The sequence below is a fragment of the Chelmon rostratus genome, chromosome 22 (assembly GCF_017976325.1).
Source record: "Chelmon rostratus isolate fCheRos1 chromosome 22, fCheRos1.pri, whole genome shotgun sequence".
Lineage (NCBI taxonomy): Eukaryota > Metazoa > Chordata > Actinopteri > Chaetodontiformes > Chaetodontidae > Chelmon > Chelmon rostratus.
This window is the reverse complement of record NC_055679.1, coordinates 19,017,606-19,038,135: the sequence shown is the minus strand read 5'-3', so window position 1 is coordinate 19,038,135 and position 20,530 is coordinate 19,017,606. Positions and strand designations below refer to the sequence as shown.

At 43.1% G+C, this 20,530-nt stretch overlaps 2 protein-coding genes across 3 annotated transcripts; one reads left to right on the top strand and one right to left on the bottom strand.

Moving 5' to 3' along the window:
• Positions 1–1,545: 1,545 nt before the first annotated feature.
• On the top strand, positions 1,546–12,708 carry LOC121625681 (tetraspanin-8-like). Its single transcript, XM_041963877.1, has 9 exons — positions 1,546–1,753; positions 3,924–3,980; positions 6,004–6,123; positions 6,274–6,348; positions 8,220–8,315; positions 8,661–8,789; positions 9,221–9,253; positions 9,350–9,433; positions 11,197–12,708. The coding sequence occupies exons 1-9, from the start codon at positions 1,694–1,696 to the stop codon at positions 11,287–11,289; spliced, it is 747 nt and encodes a 248-aa protein (XP_041819811.1). The 5' UTR covers positions 1,546–1,693; the 3' UTR covers positions 11,290–12,708.
• A 1,608-nt stretch (positions 12,709–14,316) lies between these two features.
• Positions 14,317–20,037, bottom strand: LOC121625518 (E3 ubiquitin-protein ligase TRIM39-like). Of its 2 annotated transcripts, none has more exons than XM_041963626.1 (4): positions 19,939–20,037; positions 18,076–19,722; positions 16,148–16,357; positions 14,317–14,911 (listed from the first exon to the last, which is right to left on the bottom strand). In XM_041963626.1, exon 2 carries the CDS (start codon positions 19,711–19,713, stop codon positions 18,079–18,081), a length of 1,635 nt encoding a protein of 544 aa, XP_041819560.1. In that variant the 5' UTR covers positions 19,714–19,722; positions 19,939–20,037; the 3' UTR covers positions 14,317–14,911; positions 16,148–16,357; positions 18,076–18,078. The 2 variants fall into 2 exon arrangements, with proteins under 2 accessions (XP_041819560.1, XP_041819561.1); XM_041963627.1 differs by having other exon boundaries at positions 18,274–19,722.
• Positions 20,038–20,530: the final 493 nt, after the last annotated feature.

Here is a 20,530-nt window from a genome sequence, read left to right as displayed (position 1 = left end):
AAAATATGACAAGAACAGCTGAGGATATGCTAGAATGTAAAATGTATGCGCTGAATGCAAACTGAAAACTGAATTATCTGCTTGGGGGTTGAGTGTGGACGGAGCTGCTGCGCCTTAAACAAAACAGAAACTGTGGAGGAAGGTCGATGATCTCGAGAAATCTTTTCCCATCACTCCTGCGGCTGCTTTCTCTCGGCTTCAGGTCGTTAATGACGCTCACTCCCACATGCAGCAAACGCTGGTTTCCTGTATGAAAAATGACTCAAATTAATTCCTGTTAATGAGGCAAAGTTTTCGCTTGTTTCACCGCTGTTTTACTAACCAGGATGTTTGGGATGTACGTCAGTGAAATCTCATTTTCATGTGCTGTTTGCTGTTTGCTGTTAGATTACAACACGCACATCAATTTCAATTTCAGTTTGCACACAGCTGGATTGATTTGACAGCTCTGCAGAAGAACCCTGGACTCAAGGTCCACTTACTGGCTTTTTCCGAAGCTTTAAAGCAAAATGATCAAGTGTGATTGAGCAACAGCGACCACACAAACCGGTTGATGAATGAAAAACGGTCCAGCTCAGCTGTTTCTGTTTTTCTTTGTTTTCTGGATGCCAGGATTTTACACACAGCAGAGCTTTTTCCACGACGTCCCGAGAACAACAGCGGCCTCAGTCATGCTTTCTGAGAAGCAAACTGTGTTTACATCTCCCTGTCACGAACGCCTTGTGGTCAATAATGACTGCTGACGCTCGGCCAAGCTTCAGTTGCATAACGTTGGTACCCCCAAATCCTCTGAGAGGCAGGACCGGGGGGGACGAGCGGGTCAAAAAGTTTCTTCTTCGTTCCCTTTGGGTTTATTCTTGTGACGACGGTGCTGAAACCTGGAAAGTTTCAGCTCGTCTCTGAAAGCAGCAGCGTTAAAAACACCTTAAAAGCAGCCTCGTTCACGTTTCCTTTGTGTGATCGTGTGAAGCAGAGGGATGTTGTCGGGTTAAGAAAATGTGCGACTTTCACACCTAAAGCTGCGGTTCACATCTCATCTGGTGTCTGTCGACCATGACCACGAGCTTTCCTGAACATTAACAAACAGGATTTACACGAATATATCTGCAGCCTCCTGCTGCACTGGCTGACATGTTGCTTCACCACCACGAGGGGAATTTAATGAAACCTTTCGCAGACAAAAGCGTTTATTTGTTTCTAAAGGTTTCTGTTTTCAGTAGGAAGCAGAAAATCAGACTCAGACATCGTTTGTTGCGGCTTTTTCATGGGATTTATTAACAAAAAATAAAATAAAAATGCACACATGATCACCTAAATATATAAATAAATCTGCAGCCTTATCTTTTGAAGTAACTTGTAAACTTCCTGTCAACATAAAGTTTGAAACTTCTGGCTTTCAGACCTCTCATTGTGCAACAGGTTCTGTTCGGACAGGTCTCTGAAATAAGACGGAACGGAAACGAGCGCTCTGCAAAGGTTGCATTTTGTTTGTGTGTCCCGTGGGGTCTGAGGCTGATCCAGGGTCTGGCTGCAGATCAGCTCTGTGTGTCGTAGCTCTGTGTTGAGCCTCGCTCACGTTCACTCTGCAGCCACTTTATCACAGCACGCACAGCTGCACAGCATCAAACACGCTCTGTTACATGCACACGGTTCGACTCCTTCATCTCCGAGAGCCACTTTCCAAAAACTGAAGATGGGAAAAATTAACGGATGCCTCAAATGCCTCTTTATTTTCTTCAACGTGCTGTTCGCAGTGAGTAAAAACACTTTTTTAATCATTTATTAATTTTCAATTTTTGTTTTTTTTTTGCTTTTCTGCGTTTTTTTCATTAGTTTAGTTTGTTTAGTTTGTGTTTAAGATAAAAAAGATGAAAAGTGGAAGAAAAAAGAAAAAGAAGTTGCAGTTAGTTGTAATTAAGGTGGAAAGAAAAAATAAAAAAAAGAGTAATTGTTTGATTTTCAGCCTTTAGGAAACTGAAAAGCATGTGGAAAAAACGAAAAGTGGCGTCTGCTCAAAAGAACATTAAAGATCTAGATTTACATACAAGAGAGCAAGTAGATTCTTCAAAACACTTTATTAACTTTAGACCAATAAAGTCCAAAAAATAAGAACAGATATCAAAAATAACACAAAAAAACATGTTTGATTAAATTTAAAGTGAAGTGATGTAACATAAGAGGAAGGTGTGAGCTTCAGTCGTGCTTCAGTCGTGCTTCCAGGACAAAAAGCAGGTCCAGGTTTTTGGGGTTTTTTTTGGTCATGTTCAGTAAACGGTCACTTCCCGTAACAGGGAGACGGATGATGAATCTCTGCATCACAGAATGGTTTCACGTTTCAGAAAACCCACCAGCCCCCTTCCCCTCCATAATGAGATTTCATTCCTTTCTGCTGCAGAGGAGGGAAAAAAGGAGGCAATTTAAAGAGGGTGGAGTCTGGAGAGGCTGCTCCCATTTCAGGGACATTGTGCACTTTTCATGCAAAGAAAATAAGAAAAAAAAAGGGGGATTTGTGCAACATTAAGATTAAATGTGGTTCACAAAATTAAAAAGTAAATGACACTAAAATCATTTTTTAAATGTCTTGACTTCCTGCTTTGAGTTATTTTTCTTATTTTTCTTATTTTTACTTCCAGTTGTTTAGTGCTTTTGTTGAATAATTGCATTTGATTGTGCAGATTAAAACAGTTCAGGTTAAATGCAAACAGCACAGCATCGTGTCGTGTTGCTAACGTTTAAGTGTTTCCAGGCTGAGACGCTGGTGTGAGTGTTTGCAGCGGCTGTCAATCATCAGGCATGACGGAGAAAAGCTGGTGTTCAGTTTTTAGAGCTGTGTCTCCCTCTAGTGACCATGTGCAGAAATGACAGAGAGATGAACTCAAACCCCCAGCATGCACTGCTGCAAACACAATGCCTGGAGGAGCAGATATTACATAACTGTACTTTTCATGTTGTGAAAATGTACTCACAGCTTCGGTGCAGACTAATCTCTGGACTCTGAAGAGGAAAATCTATTTTAGCTGTTGACATGTTTCTCTTATTACAGACTAAATATGTGTTCAAATATATGTATTATTAATATAAAAATCACTTTTGTCTTCCTGTAAAATGTAAATCTATTTTTGCTGACTCATGTTGAGTTCAGGATCACAGGAATACGTGAATGTTTGGATTTCAGCTGGAAAAAAATCCTTTTTTATAATTCAGTTGGCTTCGATGGGAAATACGTCACATGACTGAAGCTAGAGAAGATCCAGCTGCTGATTAACTGTGACGCTGTGAAAAAGGAATGATCATCAAATGTGTTCATTAATTATTTACAGAAACATTTTTAACCCTTTAAAGACATAAAATGTAAAATTCATGATTTAAAGTCTAGATTTCCTCCTTCAACTTTAAAGTATTTTAGAATTTGTGATTCCCAAACTTTTTCCATCATGTGAAACTGAAAGTGAAAAACAATTAATTTAAGTTAGTCGTTTACATTCAGGATCAGCTCGTTCAGCTGTTACTTCAGGCTGTGTGTTCACACTGAGTGAAATATTCAAACCCGGTGTAAGATGCATTATTTAACCATGTTAACAAAAGGAAACATCTGAAGTCTCGTGCATCTTTTATAAAAATTAAATCGGATTCATTTAATATTGTTGGAAACTTCAGGACACATTTATAATACAGACATGCAACAACCTGAGTCAGTGCAAATGGAGACATTAGAGGGTCGAGCAATATGTATTATTATTATTTTAATATTTAGTTTATTAATATGTCTTCTGTTTTTTTGTCGGTTATTTGTTCTTTTTGTCCACTCTTTAGTTTACTTTTTTCTTTTATAAGAGACAATATTTTGGTGGCACACTTCAGCCTCCATACGGTGAGCTTTCATTTTGTTAAAGCGCAAACTAACTCCTGTGATGTGCCATCAGATTCTGGGATGTCTGCTGATTTACGGGGCGGTGAAGTCCAGCGCCTACAGCCACCAGGTAAACAACACCAACAACACCTGCATGTTCTGGTTGCACATCATGTCACGATAACCTCAGAGGTGTTAAGAACATGAGTGTGCTGCAGCTTTTAAAGAGTAATATCTGCATTTTTGAACGTCATCGCAGTAACCTCAGTAAAATAAGGACCGAAAACATTTACACCGACCTGTTGCTTTTGGCAGCTTGGTAGCAACGTGCTAAACTGAGTGTTGTGGCCAAACAATGGCGAGCAAACACCATCCAGCCATGATCACCGTCATAGTGAAAAGCATTTTTTTGCTTTTACTAACTGGATTTTAACTGAATTAATTTCCAGTTGCTAAAAGCGCGACAGGATAACAGAAGCTAGCAGTGAGTCGATCAGCCAGGTTGTGAACAAAACCTGGATTAGCCAAACTTTACTGTAAGAGAAAATGAGGGAGAACAGTAAAATTATTATTACCTCTGCCGACCAAACCTGTCGTAGTACACAGCTTTTTGTACATCGAGGGATTATTATCAGCGTTTCTGGTGTAATCGCTTCCAGTTTTAGCTCCAAATCTAATCTAGAACGTCATAACTGACCAAACCCAAAACTGTGAAAATGCTGAATTATCCTCAAACAGGAGACGATGGTTCAATCCTGTCCTCTGGTTCTTCATGAGCGTTAGAGAAAAGTCGATGCTCTCACGTCTATACAGTAAATACGCAGCTAAATTAGCTTAGCTTGATATAAAGCGTGGAACCGGAGTACCGACACTTCTGTCACTTGCCAGGAAAACATAAACACAGGCCGTGTTAAGAGTTGGAACAAACCGCGACTGCTGTCGACAGAAGCGAAAGCAGAAGTGGAGTTTTTCATCTGCCAGGGGACGAAACCATGAAAGCGTGCGTGCGCCAGACGAACTCCCTCCATGTTCATTATCTTTGTTGGGTCAGTGGTCGCTGCCAAACGTGCATTTACAGCTTCCCTTTACGGGACGTCGTTGGCAGGACGAGCTTCAGATTTACTGTAACGTGACTCACGGGGTAACACAAGGATATTCAGAGTCATATGTGAACAATTAAATCAATCAAGTGTTAGTTTGGGGAAAGTGGAGTTGGTTTCCAGGGTTTGTGTGGATTACTCAAAAAAGAAATCGCTCTGAAAACGTTTGAATCTTTGGGGATTTATGTACTTTGCACAACCACTTACAGCCAGCAGAATAAATACAGCGTAGGTTCATTCTGGGTTACGGCAGTTAATATTCTCAGAGCATTCGAGGCTTTGAATTTAAACAAAAGCAGCTGGTTTGCATCAGTAAAACTCAAAGCTGAGCGTTAGCCAGGTGAGTCATCGGTCCAATCCCGTACCGCACACATGTGAAAGTGCAGCATACCTGTTTAGAAATGTTGAAACACGTTGAGGTGAGGGGCTGTGAGTGTTTACAAAGAGGCAGTCAAGCAGCCATGATGTAGTGGAGGCTTTGATTTCTCTTCTTAATGCAGACCAGATGCAGCTCAGGGGGAGTTTTTCCATTCTCGCACGACTTTCTGTGCAACAGAAAAACAGGAAGGTTTCCGACAAAGTTATCAGATGGGAAATACTGTGGGCCAAGTGACAGCGCAGAAAAAACATCTCTCTTACGGAGTGCCGTCTTTCAGCTCATTGTTTTAACTAATCAAATGTACTTTCCATTTCTGTTGAGCGTTTTCCAACAAATCATCAGGTTCTAGATTTCCTGCATTCCAGCGTCCATTTTGTGGGATGCAGCAGTTAAACTTGAAACCCATATGGTGTTTTGTAAAGTATTGGCCAGTACAAAAGACAATGTTTTTGTCTGGAAATTACATCTGAAAAAAACTGGTGCCCCCTTTATCTTAAAATCTGTCTCGTACCAAAGATTCCTATCAAGTTAATGTAATATTATACTGTGTAGCTGGTATGTATGGATGGTGGAGTAACAGCTTAAGGGGGGAGTTATGCTACCACCGTTCGATATGACAGCTTTGCAGTAATTCGGTGTTTGTGTTGTGTCGTCGTCCTGTCATGGCGGAGCAGCTGTCGGCGGTCGGGAGCCCGAGTCTGGGGTGGTCTTGGGTGTTTGCCATCGGCGTCCTCGGAATCTCCTGCTTGGGCATCTATGCAGGCTACTCTGAGAAGGACCTTGCCCTGAAAATAGTATGTACCAGAACCCCATTCCAAACACAGGAAGGACTGATGAGAATAAACTGTTTGTTGGTGTTGATTTGGTGTTCACGTCGGGCATTAAAGCCCTCAATCGACAACACAAAATGATATCTTTGAATGTTGCTCTTGTTTCATTTACAGTTTGCAGGCTTCATGGGCGTTGGAATGATCATCATGCTGATCTTTGGCATCATTGTCGTTGTCACAAGGAACAAGGTCATCTATCTATCTCTCTAGCTACCTATCTGTCTATTTTGATGCAAATTTCTGTCTCCTATCTCAACCCTATTCTCTCTTTCAGTTTGCTCGAGTTCTCTCTGTATATCTGTCTTTCCTCTAAGCTGCCATTACTATCTCTCTCTCATTAGCATCAAGATAGCAGGAGTGCGTAATGGTATCTTGACTCTAACTTACTATTTATTATTGTCTGCTTCTGTTGCCTTGACACTAACATCTTTTGTCATCCATCTTTGTGCCAGTCCTGTTTCTGTATCAATCAGGACGCCTAAGTTGTCCCTGTGTCTATACTCTCGAGGCTACATTGCTTGCTCTCACTCTGTTATCTTAATGCTAATCCTTCTGTCGACCCTGATGTTTTATCTAGCTTGCTTTTGTTTTTTTTGCTCTCTCCTGATGCTAGCATTCACTGTTTTTTTTAATTAATTTATTCTCTCTCTCTGTGTGTTATGATGGTAATTCTAGTGTCAAAAATCACTCCCTTTTACTACCAAGAGCATTAAATTTACCTCCTGACATTTAAATAACATGAAAATTATCATCATATCATAACATATATTATAATCATGTGACACTACAATAACATGAGTGCCCCATTCTCCTCATCGATAACTTAGTTTATCTCTGTATATTTACATTTTTCTCTTTCAATGCTAACGTTCTCTATATATCTTGATGCTAACAATTCTCTATCTCAATGTAAACCTCCTGTTTCCTTTTTTCCCTTCTTTCTCAGTATATGTCGATGCTAACACTGTTCTCTCAGTTTACCTTGATGCTAACTATCTTGATGCTAACACAGTTCTCAGATTATTTTACAATAACACAGTTCTCAGTTCATCTTGATGCTAACTATCTCGATGCTAACACAGTTCTCTCAGTTTATCTTGATGCTAACTATCTCGATGCTAACAGTTCTCTCAGTTTACCTAGATGCTAGCTATCTTGATGCTAACACAGTTCTCACATTTTACTTTGATGCTAGCAATCCTGATGCTAACACAGTTCTCACAGATTATTTTACAATAACACAGTTCACTCAATTTATCTTGATGCTAACACAGTTCACTCAGTTTATCTTGATGCTAACACAATTCTCACAGTTTATCTTGATGTTAGCAGTTCTCTCTGTATCTATCAGTATACTAAAGTTCTCTCTTTTGATGCTATTCTCTTCCATAGCGACTTTATTGCTTTCTTTCTCAATCCGCCCTGATTATATCTCTCTCTGTTGACCAACACTGTTTTTCTGTTCCTGATGCTAACACTCTCTCTTGTCAGTATCTCATTATATTTAAGATTAATCTTACTTAAGTAGATGCTTCCGTTGTTTACCCTCTCCCATCTTTCTATCCTAATGCTCACGTTCTTTCTCTGACGACCTAACATTCTCTGTCCAACATTTTTTTTTTTTTGTTTGTCTTGATGTTAACTCTCTCTCGTCCATCTTGACCTTACCATTTCTTACTCTGTGTTCGGATGCTAACAACCTTCTCTCTTCAGTTGTGTGTATATACTCCAGAAATCTAAGTTTACTCACTGCGGAGTAATTTATTATTGAAGAAATGGTGAATGAGTGACTGAGGGGGTAATTTTGGACACAGAATCTGTTTCGATGCTAATGTGCTGTCTCTCTTGATGCTATCGTTGTTTCTCTCTCTCTTCATGCTAGTTCTTTTCACTCTACGTCTCTATCTTGATGCTAACAAATTCTGTCTATTGTTAGCTACCACGATGCTAATTTTCCTCTCGCTGTCTTGAATCTCATGTTTTCCCAGTCTTTACATTTCCTCTGTTTTTTTGTCTCTCCATTGACCTCAATACTAAAGTTGTTGTTTCTCTTGTTGCAGCTGAGGGACAGCTTTGACAGCGCCTCCTCTGAGGTGTCAAAGCCCTTCATGGAGGACGAGGGACTGAGGGCGATGCTTGATGGGCTTCAACAAAGTGTAATGTTCCCCCCCTGTACTATTAACTCTAATAAGTGTAGTCAAGCTAGGCTAAGCCCTGCCTCGTGTGGGTTCTTCTAAGATGAATGCTTTCAGAAAAACTTTTTTTTGTACATCAGAGTTTTGCATTGATGGTTGCGTTACAGTCACCATAACAGTCCCAACCTTGAGTGGGGTTCAACCATCCTTATTGTGTTTTTGAGGACATGCTGTAAAATCCAACCACTGTTCCTCTCTTTCCTCTACCACTGTCCTCCCTTCTTTCTTTAACTTGATTTCATTGCTATAGCAGCTATGTACGTTCCATTTCCAGCTGTTGAAACTCACATCCTCATGTGGTTGCAGGCCCAGTGCTGTGGAGTGGTGAACGCCGCCGACTGGGGGGAGGAAATCCCTTGGTCATGTGAGTGCTCTGGACAGGGATATGGAGCATTTGGAGGACTTGGTGGATCTGGATGCAAATCCAAACCTCAGGTTGGTTTATGTAAAATTTAGTGCCTTAATGTAAAAGTCTCATCTAATGTGAAGGATGGTGGTTATGTGTGGAAGCAGTTGTCACCTTTTCATCACTAAATGTACCAAAAACTGTGGACCTCAAGTCGTCGACTGTATGTGGATTGGCTATTAATTATAGGCTTGGTGGTACCATCCCCAGCTCCATATGCACAAGTGTCCCTGATAAAGATATTGCATCGTAAAGTTAAAATCCCTGAAACACTTAATGCTTCCAATCTGACCAGCACTTTGTATGAAGCATCCTGAGACCTTTAGTTAGGATATATTTGGCTTCTTTTTTCATCTTCCATTATTCGTAGTATTACAGTACTTTGTGTTTTTTGAAAGAAGCAGTGGACTGTTTTTTCTTTTCTTATTGCGATGACCATGTGTTTCTGGTTTTCTTGCAGGGAACCAAAGGCCCAGAAAAAATCTATAAACAGGTATTCAATCAACCAACCAACCATCAAAACACCATCAAATGTACCAGTAAGTGATGTTTCCAGATAACGACCCTTTCTCCACCTTCTCCTCCGCAGACCTGCAGTGAGTTCATCTTCGTGTGGTTCAACCTCTTCTTCCAGATCGCCATGGGCTTATTCTTTGGATTTGCCGTCACTGCAGTAAGCTCCGCAGCTATTCTCCTTTGTTGTTGTTGTATTTTATCATGATCTGTGACTGTGTTGTTTATCAGTGTGAACAATCTCCGGCAATCTTTCAAGATCCATTTTGATCAATGGCCATGTGATGCATCAGAGGGGAAATGAACCCATAAAAACGGGAATGTTTCTTTGAATATTGGAAAAAATTGCCAAAATGTTTGCAAGTCACAAGTAGGTCTTAAATCTGGTCTACGATGTCCTGAGTCAGGGAATCCCAAGACAAGCCAGTCTCAGGTCAAGTCCAAGGTCTAAATTTGTATTTTGAGGCCTCAACTTAATTGGGCTCCAACCTTAGGCGTACTTTGCAGGTGCCCACCCATCAATGATGGAGCATGCCGGTAGTTTTATGACTTTCAGAGATCAAAGCTTGGGCTCTGTCCCTTCGCTGACTGTAATCAGATCTGCTGGATGTCATGTTTCAAGTGAACGACTGAACGCTTAGCTCGTGGCTAATGTTGGTTTTAGCCACAGCTGGCCGTTAAGCATAAACGCTGGCCTCAAATTTGAATGAAATGTCACATGAAAGCTTCTGGCTCAGGTTGGTTTCGTGCTAATTTAACTTTTTCTTGTGCAGCCAATGCTTTGCTTTAGCTTGGTGAGCTAATAGTTTTAGCTGAAGTAAAACAAAAGTATAGCCATGGGTTCACTTGGGTCAGGACTCACAGACAGTGCAGGCCGGGTTCAGGCCTGTGGAGAACTGTAATCCTCCATACCAAACTGGTGGAAAAGTCATGATTTATGAGATACAAAGCTGATATAATTTAATCTTTGATCTAATCTATATTTAATTTATCCAGGAGTTTTTTTTTTATCTATATTCTGCTTCTATGTTAAGCAACGTCTCAGTCGAAGCATTCAAATTTAAAATGGGGAAAAACACTTCCAGAACCAGCAGGGCCCATTTTGCAGATATATTTTGGGTGAACACAGTTGATCCTTTTAGCGGCACTCAGAAGGCGCAACAACTCATTCAGCTATTAAACTAACAACATGGAGGCAATAGGCTGAAATAAAAACATCTTTATAACAGCTGCCACCCCCCAGCCAGCATTTAAATCCAAAGCAGCAGTTGTACGCTGTGCGGATTGGACAGATGGCTGCTTGCGTAACGTCTTTCCCTCCTGGTGTGGATTCAAGGTGTCTTAGAGCTTGTCTACTGTACCTGTACCTGTCTCTCTAACTGACTACCTGTCTCTAACTGACTGCCTGTCTCTCTAACTGACTACCTGTCTCTCTAACTGACTGCCTGTCTCTCTAACTGACTACCTGTCTTTCTAACTGACCACCTGTCTCTCTAACTGACCACCTGTCTTTCTAACTGACCACCTGTCTCTCTAACTGACCACCTGTCTCTCTAACTGACCACCTGTCTTTCTAACTGACTGCCTGTCTCTCTAACTGACCACCTGTCTCTCTAACTGACCACCTGTCTTTCTAACTGACTGCCTGTCTCTCTAACTGACTACCTGTCTTTCTAACTGACCACCTGTCTTTCTAACTGACCACCTGTCTCTCTAACTGACCACCTGTCTTTCTAACTGACCACCTGTCTCTCTAACTGACCACCTGTCTCTCTAACTGACTACCTGTCTCTCTAACTGACCGCCTGTCTCTCTAACTGACCACCTGTCTTTCTAACTGACTGCCTGTCTCTCTGACTGACTGCCTGTCTTTCTAACTGACTACCTGTCTCTCTAACTGACCGCCTGACCCTGTCTCTCTAGCTGCTGGGCCTGCTGGTCTCCCTCCTGATGATCTATCAGGTCAAACGTGCAGACAGCGCAGGAGGAGCGTCCATCGCTATGAAGGGCTACTGAAGGGACCCCTCCACCCCTGACCCCTGACCTTTAAACCTCTGCACTATAATAGGAGGACTCAGTGGTCCATACGTGAGCTCTTCTTTTCTTTTTACGACATTGCTGCCTTTGAAGAAAGCGACGGGGGAAGCAGGAGACCGAGGGATGATGTGGCTTGCTGCAGGAAGCTTTCATTTGGGATCGAAGGTGCTGCCTTTTCTTCCAGCTTACTATTGTAGAAAATATTGCAAACATTTATTTTTTTGTGAATCAGTGTATCTTTTTTGTGTCATGAGATGTATGCAGTATTATAGTAGACTGATGTAACAGAGACATATTGCAGTAAAGAAGCAGTTTCTATACTCAGCCTTCAGCACATCTGACTACAGCTCTGTTAACCCGAGGAGGTGGCGACACATTACGGTGGTTTTAAAACAGTAAAATAGTTTGGAAAATCCTCGTAAGCCCCTGTTGCTGCACAAAATACACATTGAACTTCATCAATGAATCTCTGCAAAATTGGCCTTCCTGGCAAACTTGTGTAGCTGGCGAGCTAATCGCTAAGACCAGCCAGGAACTTGCTCATGCATCTGTCTCCAACGCTCTTCCAGCTAAATGTCTGGCTCGCCAGCTGTCATTTAGCTTTAAGTTGCTCTGCCTGTCAGCAAGCTAGCTAACTCCTTCACCAACTGGCAAATAAATTCACACGATTTATCCGAAAGACTTTGTATCACAGACTGGCTGCATTAATTGCCAGTGTTACTTGTGCTTTAATCCAATCAGAATTTACAATAATTACTGATGGTAATTCTTTACATGGATTGGGAAATAAAACCCTCAGATTTGATTGCTCCTCGTATTTCACAAAGCTGCAGCTGTAAAATGAAGACTAATTCTTTTTGCCTCTGGGTTGAGGTCAAACTCATTTCTGAGGGAATTACCAACATGAAGTACGGAAAATCAAGAAGGTTTTCAAACCCTCCTCGGGCTAAAATGGTCACGTCAGAAGAACACTTTAGCTGTCACTCATCTGTGTGTCTGTAAAAAATGTAGTAACGAACTTGCTAATTTTCCTTAAGCTGTGTGTAAGTTTATGTAAAGCACTTCAGTCTTGTAAACAGAACCCTCCACTGGACTTCAGGGTCAGGTTAATGTCCTGACGTGACATCTTCCAAATCAATAACTCCTTCCAACTTCTCATCCGTGTCAGTACAATTATTAAAACACAAGACGGCATCCCTTCACTGAGGATGAAGCCATGTGAGGAACCAAACAACAGCAGCTCAGGGTTAAGTTTTCAGATCTCCCACGCACATGAACACACCACCATTGTTAAAAAAAAAAGACAATGATTGAAGCTGAAGACACAAACTGTGACAGGAAGTGTTATATTGGAAAATCTGCACTCGTGTCCTTTCACATTAAACTCCAGAGACTGAATATCCTCCATGTCTCACTGTCCTCTGTTCTAATGTGATCTGTGTTTCCTCACCTCCAGCCTTTTGATGTGCTCTTTACATGACGGGCTGATGGGGGCCAGCAAGGACGTTGAAAGGGAAGATGGGGCTTTAATGGGCTAACGGGAGGTGACGTGGGAAGATCAGGGGGTTTGAAGGGTTCATGGTGGGATACAGGGTGAGATGGGATGGTGTTAAGGAAATGATGAAACAGTTTAGAGTGGATGATGACAGTGTATAGAGCGGTATGGTGGGCTGAGGACAGAGAGGGTAGGAGAGGTGCTTGAAGGGCTGATCCAGAGAGGTGGCACAGGGATGGCAAAGGGGGGGTTGAAGCGAACAGACCCACCAGTTTGTGAAGCAGGATGCCGCCATCCCTGCTGCTGTGTGGCAGTCCAGGTGGGCTTGGACGTGGGTTGCCTGGATAATTCTGTGATAGTGTCTTCAGCCTGGAGTCCACTGCTAGGCCAGCCAGCGAGCAACCGTCCAACCATTTTTCTTTTTCTTTTGAAGAACACATATATATATACATATTGATTTGCTGTCAAACACAGAGCAGTCTACAGGATTAAAAGAAACAGAATTGAAACATCAAAGACAGAAAATGAATAATCACACAAGACAACATTGATTTTAATTCTTCAGATGAATGCAGATATCATCCTTAGACGTTTCTTCAGTATTCTTATGTTAAAGATCACATTTCCTGTGTCTTTTTAATGAGCTTATATTTGACTGAATCAACAGAAATAAATAACTACATTAGCTAAAGGTAGCCTAGCAGGTAATTTTCAGGTTCAATACATTTTAATTGAAAGAAAGTGATTAAATGCTTGTAGGGGTTAGCCCAATGCTAACTCCTGAGATGTCTTCCCCGGTGTGACCTGGTCGACGCGCTTCGCTTTGAGATACCGCGATTGAGTTGCTTCTTTAATAATCCACAGGCAGCGCTTGTTTCAACATGACAATACTTTATTGCTTTGATGCACCGCTCGTGACAGATATCCAAAACCAAACATACAACTTCCCGTAATCCCTCCGCGCCACAGCGGTCAAAAACCGTTTGCCCTTCCGGGTTGAACACCTGACGTCAACATACTTCCTTCTATCTTTATAGGTAATTCCAAATAGGCTGGCATTACAGCGACACCCCATGTTCACATCAGTGAATGACACACAGAAACATTATAACAGAAAACACACATATTTGGCTCCTACAATGCTGAACATAAGCAGAGGTCTAGGGCTGTTTTTATGGCTTGGTTTCCTGGTTTCCAATTAAGGTGTGAAGCCTGAGATGTAACACAGATCAGGGCCCAGAAGATTTAATTAAAACGAATGTAATTCAAAACAGGACTTGTTAACACAGAGTCAAACAGGCAGACGAAGGGATACGACAGGCAAGAGGAGGAAGTGGCCGGTATGTGTGTTAGGGAGCTGATTGGAAACAGGTGTGCATGTGGAGGCCAGGTGATGGCCTCCACATGCACACCTTTGGAATGAACTGAATCACCGACTGACGATGTTCACATGCACAAAACAGCCTCGCTGTTTGTGATGTACAGTTATCGGCACTGTGATATTTGCACAGTGGTGTTTTCTTAATTTGTTTGTGTTTTGTCCGTTTAAGTTGCAGCACTTCAATATTTAGAAATCCTCTGCTGCCCAGTTCCACCAACTGGTGGAAAGCCTGAAGCCAGAAGAGTGGAGGCTGCAGGAGCAGATTAATGTCCATGTGTTTGAGATGAAATATCACCTGTGGCTTTGTTGTTCAGGTGTCTGCACGCTTTTGTCCACACAGAGTGCTTCACCACAGTTTGAACCAGCAGCCACTAGATGGCAGCAGACACCAGAGGACAATCAAAGTAAACAAGGCCATGTGACTCTCATGGCTGCCTGTGCTGAGGGGCAGTTCACATTTTATCATGAAGACGCAGCTCCACAGCAAACACTGGTGTGAATGAGCCGCAGAGGAAAAAATCCACACGCCGCTTCACTTCGCTCACTCTACAAACGAGCATTTAGTGTTTCAGCGTTCAGTCTTTCTGCTGTGATGAAGGTGTACGAGTGGAAAGTTTTGATGGAGGATCTCGATGCAGCATCGGGAATCGTGTTAGCGCTTCGCACTTTTCTTGCCTTTTTCAGTGTCACTGCCGTGTCAACGTTCAGGTGAGCTGAACCTGCGTCTGTTCAGTCAAACACAAACCCAACAAAAGAAGCGAGAAGTGCTTTCAGTTAGCGACAGCCTGAGAAACCCCAGCTGTGACGGAGACGACACCTCTGACTGTATTTTATCTCTGGACTGCCTGCTTCAGTCTTTGCATTTCACAAACATAATGTACGTTTACCTCCAGCTTCAATAGAACAGTGAGGTTTTACTATGAGAGCACTCGGTTCAGTAAGCTTTTAGCCTGGATGTTATCGTGATGACCAGTAGAACTGTTTCGTGTCCTCCATGAACTCATGGGACTAATCAAACACACTGAGGGGCCAGAAACTGATCCTGTTCCCAATGAAAACACACAAAGACGAATGTGTCATCCTCATGTTTGAGTGTAGGAGCTGAACAGTGAAGACCCGGTTGGTTCGTCGTCTTTAGTTTATTAGTTTAAAACATGAATTACATGCAAGACTTGCTGAGAGGACAGATTTATTTCTATTTGCTTCCTCTCAGGCACCAAGAACCACTCGTACAAACAAATTCATTAGCGTGTAAGATTAATTCACTCTAAGACAATTTGTTGCATTCATCAGTTTTCTTGCATTTAGAATTTTACCACAATTTGACTTCAGACTTTTAAAGTCTTCATCAGATTAAAGTCTTCTCCTCTCAAAGACATGTTTTTCTTCTTAGTTGAACGTTTGAGCTTTAACTTTCTCTGAACTCTCTGAAACTCCAGTTTGAAAGAGGCGGGCCTATGAGCAGGATCTGTGACATCACCAATAGTTTGGAAGCCAATCCTGGTCCAGTATTCAACTTTTTAACCAGATAATAGAACTTATATACTAATATGTGGAAAACCCACATCAGAAACACATTGTTAGACAAAGTACAGCGTTTTATACACGTCTTAAACATGTGGAGGGGATCTTTAAATATGACCGCAAAATCCACTAAAGTTATATTAACAAAAATAAAGTTAATGCACAGCTAACATTCTGTTTATCGTCATCATCATCATCATCATCACCGTGGCTCGCCTCTTTACAGCGAGCTACAGTTTTTATTTTATTGGCATATTTTGGCAGAGCAACGTCAAGGCTGCTGTTCAGTAGGTGCAAGAAAAATGATCTCAGTCCAAAAGCTGCCTGAGGGTTTTTATCCAGGCTGTAACTGACAGTGTAACATCAGCGTCTCATATTCTTTTGTCTTGCATGAGTGCTACAGCCCCGTGACTCCCTCCCACCCAGGTCATTTTTACCTTTATTGCTACTTTACTTTTTCAAGATGTTTTTTTAGGACCGGCTTCACGTCAAACCACCTCATTATTTCTGTCGGGGTGCAGCGCCTGCAGACGACACAGCGAGAGCTTGTTGCTTGCTGATGCCTCTGCTAAGTTTGTCATCCTTTGGTCTCCTGATTTCCAACAGGACGACTTCGCAGCGTCTCCTCATTAACAGGTGTCACACATCTAGTAGAAAAGAGAAGTTAACACACGTTAGTGCAGTTAAGGGGGCTGAGTGAATCCCACTTCGACCACAAAAATCCCACAGAAAAAAACTATAAGAGGTTCTTGCCAGTGGCGTGCACAGAGGGGGGGTGGGGGGGTGGCCCAGTTTTTGAAAAACGCGCGCTAAAGTGCCCTCTTGGACTCCAAAACGCGTGCTAAAGTGCCCTCTTGGGAGCCAAAACACGCGCTAAAGTGCCCCCTGGGAGCCAAAATGCACGCTTAAGTGCCCTCTTGGACGCCAAAACGCACTCTAAAGTGCCCCCTGGGCGCCAAAACGTGTGCTAAAGTGCCCTCTTTGGAGCCAAAACGCGTGCTAAAGTGCCCCCTGGGAGCCAAAACGCGCACTAAAGTGCCCCCTGGGAGCCAAAACGCGTGCTAAAGTGCCCCCTGGGAGCCAAAATGCATGCTAAAGTGCCCTCCTGGACGCCAAAACGCGCTCTAGAGTGCCCCCTGGGAGCCAAAATGCATGCTAAAGTGACCTCTTCAGTGGCGAGGACACGCTATATGTGCCCTTTTTTTCCTTTTCGCCCCTGCCCTTCAAAAAGTCTGTGCACGCCACTGGTTCTTGCATGAAGCCTGTTCACTGGAGAAACAACCGCAGCAGCAAGGACGTCATACAGTATGACCTAGAATATATAATAATATGGAAGGCAAACAGTGGAGTTAAGGAACGCTGGCAGCAGCAGCAGTGGGATGCATGCTGCAAATTCCTTCATAGCTTTCATCAAAGAGCATAAGAAGACTTGCTGGCGTGCAAGGAGCAGTGATGATGCTGCAAGCAATGCAGCAGTACCAGCTTAGGCAGAACAATAGAGTGAGCAGTGAGTCGACAGCATAAACAGGCCGGATATGCACATCAGTGAGAGTGTCGTGAGGCCTTTTGTCACATGTCACACTGGGGTTAGGGTTAACTGTAGCGCTAATGCTAACCCTTCTTTAACTTCAGGGTCCCGGTACTGTGCACGCTGGCTCACTGTCACACTCTCATGCCTTAGTGGGTTAGTAGTGGGTTGACTAGTTTGATGAGCCAAATGTCTGCTGCAAAAGAGGCTTAATCAGAGTGCAGGATGTACAAATACCAGGAAAACCACAGGTGTAATTATTAACGGCTGTGTGTCTGTGAGCGCCTCTGTTGTACCCAGAGCATCACTGATGTTATTAGTTCCACATGTGCTGAAGTGAAAATGTCTAAAAACTCTCAGTCTTAAGACCGTTTCAAACCTTCAGTTCATCTGTGCTGGTCTGAATCAGCGGAAGAGTCAGTAAGCATCACAAAATTTAAAAATGTTCCCTCAGCTCGTCTGTTAATCTGTTTGTGGCAGGAGCGAGAACACAGTTGATCATTCTCGGTCAGACCTCCGTTCATTCCTGGCTATGGGAACCTTTTAGCTCAAACTCGCAGAGTACGGCTTGTGTCTTGGTCAGATCGAGGTCGGATTACGTTCCCACCACAAACAAATTGCTCCTGAGTGCCTTTGTGACTGGAGCGAGACCATTTCCCCTGACGGGTCCCAGTGCGATTATTTTGGTCTGCACCAGCTTATGATTGCGGTGTTTGGATGCACCCAAATGAACTGAGTCTAATTTAATCAGACCAAACGAATGCATGATTAAAAGCACTATTTTAAAAGGCAAAGTTAATGCTAGGGATATGACAAAACTACATCACACAAAATCACCTTTTAAAAAAAGTCTGTGTGATTGACGATAGAAATGACCAGAGGGGCAGAGTTCTTGCCGTCATTATTAAGACCAGGACTGAAGAACGGGTACAGTTTTTCAGTGAAGGAGCAGCCAGTGAAGGAGTAGAGAAGAGCTGCAGCATCCACATCATAAAAGGAGACCAGACCCTCGTCATAATCCACAAACACTCCCACCTTCTGCGGCTTTGGATTTGGAGAGAGAGGTAGAGGAGAGCCAACGAGAGCTGCGTATTCATCACCGTTTTTCAACCACACAGTCCAGTGGCCGTTTTCTGGGCACAGTGGGATTATCCCCTTCCTCTTGATCGACCCTTTGGCTACTCCTAAAGTCCATCGAGTCTTCTCTTTAACTTGAGCCTCAAAGTAAAATCTCCCGTTAGCGAAGCATTGTTTCGATAAGACACAACAACTAGGATTAAATCTCTCAGGATTCTCTGAGAGATTCTTCTTCACAACACCATGATGGACTTGTTTTCCATCATCGGACAGGACCAGAGCAGGATGCGCCGTATCAGGATCCAGAGTCACGTCCACCGCAAACTCTTTGAGCCTGTGCAGCTCAGCCTTACGCAGCAGCTTCTGCGTGTCTTTGCCAAGCGTCTCCTCAAGTTGATCCAAAGCCGTCCTCACAATCCCCTCGTACGACGGCAGATTTACGCTGACGTCCGTCCAGTCTTTGGTGAGTGCAGAAGCACTCAGGGACCCTAAGCTCTGGAGGAAGTGGAGGTGGTCTTTTGAGCGTGAGAGCTGCTCCACCTCAGCCCGTCTCCTCACCAGCTCAGAGATTTCCTGCTCCAGCTCCTGGATGAAACCTTTGGCCTGTTTTTCTGTCGTTTTCTGCGTCTCTTCTATCATCCCAATGAGCTCCGCCTGGGCTCTTTCCAAAAACTGTATCAAAGCACTGAAGACCTGAACACCAGCTGCCATCTCTCTGTCTGCAGCATCTTTGCTGAACTTCAGAGAGTGTTTGATATCCTGAATCTTCACTCGTCTCTCCTGGATCAGCCGATGGATTTCGCTCTCTCTCTTCCCGAGATTGGCCTTCTTTCTCTCAAATTCTTCTTTCAGGGGAATAACTTCATGCGACTTGTGGTCTAAAACAGGGCATAGCATGCATACGCAGGTTTGATCATTCTTGCAGAAGAGCTCCAGAGGTTTATCATGCATCTTACACATCCTGCCATCCAGGTTCTCCACGGGATCAGTGAGCTGATGTCTTTTCAGGCGGGACGCCGTCAGATGTGGCTTCAGGTGAGCCTCACAGTAGGAGGCCAGACACACCAGGCAGGACCTCAGAGCTTTCATTTTGGTTTCAGTGCAGATGTCGCAGGGGACCTCTCCTGGTTTGGCGGGTCGTGAGCTGCTCCTTCCAGCGGACTGTCTGAACTGCGCTGCCATCTCGGATATGAAGGAATTGACTCGCAGATCAAGCCTTTTATAGAAAGGCTCTTTGCATGAGGGGCACTGACACTGGATGCTACTGTCCCAGTGCTGCATGATGCAGGTTTTGCAGAAATTGTGTCCACACGGTAACGTGACTGGATCGGTGAACACGTCCAGACAGATGCCGCACAGGAGCTGCTCTTCGATCAGCAGACAGCTGGCAGCCGACATGTTGACACTCTGAAACCAAGAATTGAACATTGTGACACTGTCAGTGCACGATTTGATATCTCTGCTGCAGAATCATTGCTGCAAGTCATTCAGAGTGAGTTTGATATAGAATACTTCACTGACATGTTCAGTGTGAGCCCAAAGAAATACAGGAAAAGTGTCCAAACTGCTGCCTGTGCTGAACGTGCTACTGTTCAAACACAGTAAATCACCAGCTGTACTCACCGATGAAGACTGGGGTGAGGACTCCTCAAAGGCACGATGAACAGAATTAAATTTCTAGGACTTGTTCTTTCTTTCTTGTGCAGGACTGCAGCTCTGTTGCTGTTCTTTGGTTCTTTGACTCACACATGAGGAATTTAGTCTTCAGTGTTGCTACGCCCCTTAGCGTAGGTAGACCAGTTTGGGTGTTACTGGAAGGAAGTGGTTTACCTTTCCAGTTTTTCATCATGCTACATTCCTCTCGTCTTCTGCATCAGATCAAGTCAAGCTCAGTCAAATGTGCTTGAGTTTTGATCTTTGTTTTAGTGTCTATGTCAGGATCTGATTCTCAAAGAGGTCTTCAGGTGTCCTCTTTGTAGGTGAGACTTGTCTCAGAATCAGAGTCAGGCTGAATCCAGACGATAATCAGTCTAATCTGGTCTGGGTAGGGTCCATTTATATTGCTGAGGATCTCTGTGTGTCAGTATGTCCAACCAGACTCTCGATCAACTCTCGATCAACATGGTGCATCCTCATCATCATCATCATCATCATCATCACAGGAGGAAGAATAAGTGCATGGACGGTGAAGTGCTGGTAAATGTGTGTTTGACTG